The following is an 8,454-nucleotide window of genomic DNA, read 5'->3' as shown; positions in this document are numbered from 1 at the left end:
GTAGTCGTAAAGAAAATACTTGTGGGAATTCATTTTATAGAACACTTGAAGTTTTAAGTAACCACGATAAAAAACAAAACAAAAAAAATTAAAATTTCAATCTGAACAAACACGTTTTAAGTTGTTTGCCAAAATAAAAACATGGAGATATGAATTATAGAAAGTTATTTTTAATTCTTTTAAGTTGATTCATTTAATTATTCATAATCATTCGAAGATTTTCAACGATTTTTTTTTTTGAAAAAAAACTCGATGGTTTCTTTTTCGTCACGGAATGATGAAGGAGGATGTTCTTAATTTTCTTTCAAAATTTTAAAGAATTTTTTTCAGTAAATGCCTACATTAGCACTTTCTTTAATTTGTTCCTATGACTTAACTTCAAGTTGAGAGGCAGGAAAAAGATTTACTTTCATTTTCTATTGCATACCTATAGTGAATCTAAAGATCTTATTTTGTTTGCTTTCCATTATGGTGAAACTCAATTTTTTCATGAACTTAATGACGTCATCTAGATCACAGACGTTCGTTCAGTTTAAACCGATGCTATCGTATTTTGGCGTAAAAAAAAACAAGTTTTGTAAAAAATCAGTATTCATTTAATGTTGGCACATAAAAATTAAATTGCCTTAATAACCAGTTTTTTTGAATGGTTTTTACATGTTTCTGATTAAGGTTTCACTTAAACTCACATTTCAATATACCACGGTAAGGTGTTCATCAAGAGTTTTACAATATCAAAAAGTATACACGTGATACATATTTAGTAACAAACTTTCAAAAACTATTCATTAAAAATGGTTTACAGCCCCATAGGTTGATGAAGGAACACTTGATAGGCGTCCACAGTTCATGAATATTATCATGAAATAAATTTAAAAAAAAAATGCGTTTGTAGAAAATGAAAAAAAAAATTATTTGTTTTAAAAACAAATTCAAAAGATAAAAAATCTACAGAAGAAGGGTCAAACACTCCTCAAGGAGGTTTATCTCCTACTTGGAATAGCAAAGAAGCAACTTCTGGATCGAAACTACAAAGAAGCCTCTTTATCAAAGCTTCATTTGTAAATTTCTTCAAAAAACTCTCTGGTGAAATGACATTTGTAGTTCTTCACATCCTTGCTCCTGCTCTTTTATGTTGAGAGTATGTCTCAAATATTTTTCGGTTATCTTTCACATTTTGTGACTTGATGCGTTTTCTCTGACTCAAACAATTGAAAATATATTTTCCTCGCAATTTTTTTACAATAACTCTAAAAGCAGCTGGTTTGTAGAATTTACGAATTAACATAACTTAGAATGTTTGACCAATATGAAAAAGGATGAACACTTTTTGTGAAATGCTAGAATCAGAGGTTTTAAATCACTTTATTTGAATTTGTTTAACTTTAGACCAAATGATAGATTTCCCTCCATCAGCATTAACTGTATCAAGAGACTGACTACAATATCCTCCAAAACAATAAAAAGAAAAAATGAATGACATCATGGATAACAGATCTGAACACAAATGATAAACACAACTTAATCCATTAATGAGACTTCTTAAAGTTAAAAACATTGGTGATACTAATGATACAACCTTTTCTGATTGCTACTGTTAAGAATTCAGCAGGTTGAGACAACAGGGGCACAAAAGATAAAAAAAAAGAACAGCGTTTAATCGCCATGATATATATTGCAATAAACAAGCACCGTAATATGCTTCTTCTTTAATGTACAGTTATATTCTTTACAAACGCTGACTAATATCATCTTCCTTAATAAAATATGTAGTTGTTATTTTATTTTCCCTATGAAGTTAACATTTTTACCCAAAAGACGCTTCGAAAAACCAATAAATACAAAAGATTGGGGACCGATTTCAGAAAAATGAACATGAAAAAACTGCATGAAACTGCATAACAGTCTTCAACCTTAAATCTTTGCCCACATTTTAATGAGTTTATTTTAAGATAACAATTTATTTGTCTCCATTTTAAGTTAGGTTACAGAAATTACTAGATAAAAAAGAAAACTAAGAATTCTTTAGATGAAAATAACAAACTAAGAAATTCGTTTATATGTACAACTATTTACAAGCATATGATCAAACAAGAAGTTATCTTCTGGGGCAGAATCGATCCAGGTGTCCTGACTCTCCTAAAAGCAATTATTAAATCTTAAACAAAAATACAACATATGATAAATAACCTAAAACTAGAAGTAAAATACGCTTACCGCAATTAAAACATCGCAGATTATTAAAAAATTGAAAATTGACATCGTGGTTAAAACCTGGATGCTGATAAAAGCCATTGACTCGCGAGTGAAATCGTGGTTGGTAAACATGATCTGAACGGACATACTGATTGTGAAACGTGAAATTGTTTTCGTCCAATTGACGTGTTCCATTGTATTGATTTGGTCGATTATCATAGTATGGTCTGTTGCGATGATTTCTAGGAGTACGAGATCGCGATCGCTGTCTGTGACGGTTATTGTTTGGTGTAAATCGAGTACTTCTGTTCACAACCTCGTCATTTTCGTCTGAATCGTCAGGCGAGTAAATCAAAGATCGAATACTCTCTGGTCCTAAAAAGATGATATTTAAAAAGTATAAACGTATTAAAAATTAAAAAAATCAAAACTAAGATATAAAGAAAGCATGTCATGAGTAACAGAACTAAATTATGGGGAAATCAGTTAAGATCTGTCGACATTTTTTTCAGTCGCATACGATCTCCTAGATTGCTCAGCCACAATTACCAGTTCTAACAAGTTGTAAATAAGAAGCATACGTGTATACTACCCTCACATGCATTTGGTACCATTGCTGATCACAGAAAACGAGTGGGAACACATCCTTATTATGTTTCATCCTCAGCACATCAACATACTAGGCTAACTAAGTTTTTATTTTAATTTTTCCATAAGCTAAAAATTAATGATTAAAAAACAAAAAAACAAGTTATTAGGGAAAATGCAGTTTCATCAAAATTTGTTTTAGGGTCAAAAACATACAAAATGTAGAAATTTCACCTTTGAAGACAAAGTTTTAGAGTCTTCTGATATGCTGACCATTAGTAAGCACACCAGAACTTCATTTTAAAAAATTAAATTGGAGATAATACTTATAGTACTTTAATGTGTCAAATTATTTTTTTTTAAAGACAACATTAAAGAAATTCTTTTTTCAAACACACAACTTTCAAAAACTCATATTTTTTAAAAAACAAAATCACTTTTTTGTTATTTTAAGTTTTCTGTTAAATTTTGTGTTTTTTTTTTTTTTTACATGCATAACTGAACATCTGTTACAATAAATAAGAATGATTTTTACAAAATTTCTTTAATAAATTCCAATAGGAATCATAAGCATCTTCTTAATGTTTAACATAATACTTTTTAATCCATAATCATAAAAGTAAAGTTTTAATTTATTAATTATAAACTTTATTCTTGCTAATTTTAATCTCTTCTCAATTTTACTTCTGTTAAATTTTATTGACCTTAATAGTCAAAAATTCAGCTGAACGATAGCGCATATGAAGTCAATCTTCACAAATAACAAAACCAAACAGGTATTCTGGATGGATTAGGTTAACAATATAACTTTTCAATATTGTTAAATCGGTTATGGTCACAACATTCTTGGAGATCTATGCATATATTCATGATAGAACAATGATGTCAGGCACATGAGGCCTGTTCAAAAGAAGCGGAGGATACATTACCTTCGACAGCAATATCCCTCCGTTTCAACTCCTCACGCTCTTGCTTTAGCCCAATCCTTCTCTTTAGAGTGTCCTCATCCATTGTTTCTACCATTTTCTCAACAGCACTATCTAATACAACAGAATGTACAGCCTTGCCCTTAATTTTTCTACGACACACAGGGCAGCTTTTCTTTTTTTTCATCCACAACATAAGACATAATTCACAGAAGGTGTGGGCACAAGACAGTGTTGTAGCTCCAATAAATAACTCTTGACATATAATACAAGTGAATTCATCTTCCATTATTTGGATAACTGTTTGTTTTGCTTCACTTTCAGCTTGTTTTGATATTTCTTTTTGCCTAATAAGCTGGTTTTCTTTTTCTTCAATCTGTTTTCGTAGTTCGTCAAGACATAATTCTAACTGCTTTTGGTTTTCCTCAACAGATTTATATTTTTCTATGAGACATTCTTTAACTTGCAGCTGTGCAATCAGATTGTTTTTTTCATTTTCTTTATGAATCATAGCATTTTCTAAGGCAAGTTTTTGATGCTCTAATTCTTGTTTATAAACTTCATCTTTCTCACTTAACTTATTGCATAATTCATCTTGCAAACTTTTCTCAACTTTTTTCTTTTCATATTCAAGTAAACGAATGTGCTGATCAAATTCAGCCCGCAATAAAGCTTCTTTTTCTTTTAACTGCTGTTCTAAAAGTTCTTTCAAATGATTTTCAGCTTTTAACCTTTCAGCCTCTAATTCTAACTTTTGAATTTCTAAATTTTCAATTATGCACTTTTGTGTTACTTCAAGTTTATTTTTTAAATCATCTTGCTTTTCCTCTTTATGACGCAGTTCATCAGATAAGCGCTTAATTTTATGTTCCTGATCCTTTATTTGAGCAGCATTCGCTTCTATGATTGTTAATGATGATGAATCTATTTTTTTATGACGCTTTGTAGGAGAATAATCTTCTTTAACTAATGAACTACACATTAACTGTTTTGATACAGGCAAGACCTGTTCAAGTATATACTCAAATTCACATGGCGCGTTTCCCATGGAACATCCAAATCCAATTTTTTCGCCCACATGTAATTCTTGTGGTTCATCTGGCTTGATTCTTTTGCCATTGATATAAACTCCATTAATACTCTAAATAATTATTTATTTTTTTAAAAAACATACAAAATGAATCTATGATTATTTAGCTATGCTAACTTTTTTTCTTCTAAATAACTATTTCCTGGAAAAATTACAGAAACTTTTCAAATAACAAATTTCCTAAGTTTTGGATAAAAAATTACAATTAGAGCATTTACAACATTTTATTGTTATTAATTATGTAATTAGATGGCTAAACTAGTTATTAGTAGTAATGTACATACATGATGATCAGCAATCATGATTTTTCCATTATCACATGTTATTGTTGCATGCTTTCTGGAAATCATTAGTGGAGTCACTTTAGACAGCAATCTAATATTGACTTCATCAGACATAATTCTACCAAAAGTATTTGGCTTTTTTTCAGAGAGAAGAATTATATTAGCACAAATAGGATCCTTTTTGCTCACAACTGGAACAACTTTTCTTATTCGGAATTTGAAAGCTGGATTCTCCATTAAACAACAATCTGACGTCAATATTAGTGGTAAAATTAAACGTAAATATACTTTAAAGTCACAAGTTTTAATAGCCCCTTAGCGCACCTTCCATCACTTACTCACAACACCTTTCTGCATAGAAATTAATGTTCCTCTGTTTAAACGGTTTGTTTTTGTTAGCAAAAGCACTGGGATTGAGTTTAATAATTTAGGGGGTAAATAATGAAACTAACTAGCAAAAGTTAAATAAAAAACAAAAATAAAGTTTTTCTTGAAATAACTTTGATATTCAAAATAGATATTAATTGTCATCGGTTTTTAATTGTATCTAAAAAATGCCATTTTCTTGTTAACTTGTTTTATTAGTGTACATTGATAAACTCCACTGGAAAACGAGTCACATGATGTAACTCGTAGACATGATGCAAATGAAAAGCACAAAATGTAGTGTATATTACATAAACAATGATATTTATAATGGATTTTTAGTATGATTTTGCAAAAATAGATTGTAATAATATTCAAAGAAAACTGGAAATATTTCATAAAAATTTTTTTTCCTATAAATGACTCATGGTTAAAAAAAAACGATATATATAAAATTAATGCAACTTTGACTGCATTTGATGCACAGCTCCTGGAGTGCCGTAGTCAAAAATTTGTTAAATATTAATATAAAATATATTGATAAATATTGATATATTCACGAAGTATCATCTAAATTGTCGCCTTTTGAAATCCTTTTCCGCAAATATGCGGCATGCATAATTAAAATTTTCGTTAAATAATCTCTTTCAGACGAATATTGAATGAAAAAAAATTTCTGAAAGATTTAAATTTTCATAAATTAGAATACTCAGAAGAAAAAAAACAAAACAACAGGAGTTAAGCGTTCTTTGAAAAATGCTTAGTTTAAAGTTTTTAAGCTTCGCTCCTTACTTAAACAGAATACCTGCGGTAAGACTTTGCGAACATTAACCGCAATTAAGTCTCATGCTGCTGAAGAGCCAGGGTAAAATGAACGGTGAAATTAATAAACAACCAGAAACCGGTTGTTTAGGAGCAAACAGCAGAATTAATAAACAACCAGAAACAGGCTTTTTAAACGTAAAAACCCATCTTGGGTTCAATTCGTCATCGGTTTAAAATTTCTGCTTTTTGTTCATTCGTTTTCTTTTACCAATAAATGTTTTTATATTGATGGATAAAGGAGAAAATGATTTTTTGCATGCGAAGTTGAATGAAAAACAATCCGTGCAGAAAAACATTTCCTTCAATGAATTATTTATATCGATTCTTCTATATAATATCGTTTCTGTCTTTAAAAACTATAAAACCTTTTACCATCATTTGTCTGTTGGGTAAAGTTTCAATTTGCTTCACTTTGAAAATTGTTTTTTTTTTTTTTTTTTGTTTTTTGTTTTTTCATTAAAGAGAATATTTCAAATAATTAAACATCAAGTAGAACGAGGATAATGGAGTTTTAATGGCTGATTAATATATTCACCGTTTCGAAACTATCTCGATAACAGCTAAAGATACTGAAAAAAGATTTAATATTTACCTTTTTTAGAAAAATTTTAGTTTTTATATTTTAGCTGTTAACTGTGTTATCCCTTGACTATACACATTCTAAAGCATTATAAAAATGCTACTTAGAACCGTCGTATAACTTGCATCTCCAACAACAACTACTGGGGTTGATGTTATAAAAGATACTAATTTACATAATAGAATGCGTAAGTATGAGATGTAAAATAGCTGGTTTAGAATGAAAAAAAAGGCAAAAGCGATTGAGTTCGTTAGGTCCGAGTCTCAATTACAATTCTTAGCTGTGGCGCTGCCTTTCCAGAAAGGCTTTTTTCCAATCAGTAATGTTTTATGTTTTATACAAAATAAAGAAAAATGTTTTTGGTTGAGTGTAAAACTGATGCAATTCCTTGAGAACTTGGCGATTAAAGAGCTTCGTTGTTTCAGCTTTTACCAAAAACTTAAATCTTATTTAAAACAACCAAACGAGAAATCGACTGAGTTGGCTGCAACCCACCAGCTTCCTTAAAGCGAGCTAGATTGATGCAAGAACTTATATCTCATAAGCAAAACAACTATCGATGTTATATACCAGGGTTTATGTTATAGCTCACCGTTCTTTTGTATTGCTGTACAAATTTGGTTTTGAGCGACAAAGAAACTCTAAATTTGGCGTATAATAGATGATGCAGAATTCTTAGTTCTTGAACAGAAAATCTTAAGCATGCAGGTTCCAAGATTCACAATTCCTATGTAACCAAGCCACGGATTGCTCACGGTTATGAGCAAGTTATTTACTAATTTCGATGGTTTGAAAGTTGATTAATATTCTCAGGTTATTTATATATTCTATTACTTTATCATTCTTCACAAACAACAACTATAAAGAAAAAGTATATCTTAAAAGTATATCAATAGTATACAACACTTCTGTAAAAGGTTGGTTTTAAAGGTAACATATTACTCTTGTATCTTCGCTAGATCACCAGATCTGAACCCCATTGAAATTTTCAAAAGAGAATGTGAAAAGCGTTGTGTAATTGAAACTTCCACTGGAAAAAAATTGGAACGAAATTCCAAAGGATTTATAAATGCATGAGATTGAATCTATGCCAAAACGTATTCGAGCCTGCGAAATATTGAATTAATGCGTAACATTTTTTTGAACTGAATTCTTTTTTGATTGATTTTCGTAAAGAAATGATTTTTTGTTTAATTTTTTATTATTATTATTTTAGTTATACAATATATTCCGGATAAAATTTAAAAAAACTCTTTTTTTGTATATATTTTTAAAAAGCATGGAAATAAATTAAGTAATCGCTAAAAAAGTGAACTAAAAGCCACTGTATATAAAGAATATGAAGTATGAAAGTTTGTAAAGTAGCAATCCAAACTTTAAAGAAGTTTAATGAAGTTTTGAAGTAAGTTTTTAGGTTTGAAAGGTGTGGAAAAAGTCAATCTAAACATTTTTAAATATGTAGACCGCTATATTTGTCATAGCTGTTTAAATTGTTCGTGAATATACTTATATAAACTATAAACAAGAAGAAAAAAAATAGATATCAACTTTTTTTCCAAAATTTTAGAAATTTATTTCTAAAATTTTGGAAAAAAAGTT

At 29.4% G+C, this 8,454-nt stretch overlaps 1 protein-coding gene across 3 annotated transcripts; it reads right to left on the bottom strand.

Moving 5' to 3' along the window:
* Positions 1-2,021: 2,021 nt before the first annotated feature.
* Positions 2,022-5,471, bottom strand: LOC149890424 (E3 ubiquitin-protein ligase rnf8-like). 3 transcript variants are annotated; one of them, XR_016451718.1, is made up of 4 exons: positions 5,085-5,471; positions 2,778-4,851; positions 2,218-2,571; positions 2,022-2,139 (listed from the first exon to the last, which is right to left on the bottom strand). XR_016451718.1 is itself a non-coding variant. In XM_090084867.1 (4 exons), the coding sequence occupies exons 1-4, from the start codon at positions 5,319-5,321 to the stop codon at positions 2,099-2,101; spliced, it is 1,770 nt and encodes a 589-aa protein (XP_089940993.1). In that variant the 5' UTR covers positions 5,322-5,470; the 3' UTR covers positions 2,022-2,098. The 3 variants fall into 3 exon arrangements, 1 of the variants encoding a protein (XP_089940993.1); XR_016451719.1 differs by having other exon boundaries at positions 2,795-4,851; XM_090084867.1 differs by having other exon boundaries at positions 3,714-4,851; positions 5,085-5,470.
* Positions 5,472-8,454: the final 2,983 nt, after the last annotated feature.

Source organism: Hydra viridissima, unplaced genomic scaffold (assembly GCF_058129835.1).
Source record: "Hydra viridissima isolate aposymbiotic clone 2 unplaced genomic scaffold, HvirCarnegie_v1 scaffold_4, whole genome shotgun sequence".
Lineage (NCBI taxonomy): Eukaryota > Metazoa > Cnidaria > Hydrozoa > Anthoathecata > Hydridae > Hydra > Hydra viridissima.
This window is presented reverse-complemented; position numbering and strand designations above follow the sequence as displayed.

Excerpts from the sequence above, each read along its gene's own strand:
- LOC149890424 (XM_090084867.1), bottom strand. The coding sequence starts at position 5,321 with ATGGAGAATCCAGCTTTCAAATTCCGAATAAGAAAAGTTGTTCCAGTT. Across the intron at positions 4,852-5,084 it reads TCATGATTGCTGATCATCAT|AGTATTAATGGAGTTTATAT; the intron begins GTATGTACATTA and ends ATAATTATTTAG. Across the intron at positions 2,140-2,217 it reads TCTGCGATGTTTTAATTGCG|GAGAGTCAGGACACCTGGAT; the intron begins GTAAGCGTATTT and ends AATTGCTTTTAG.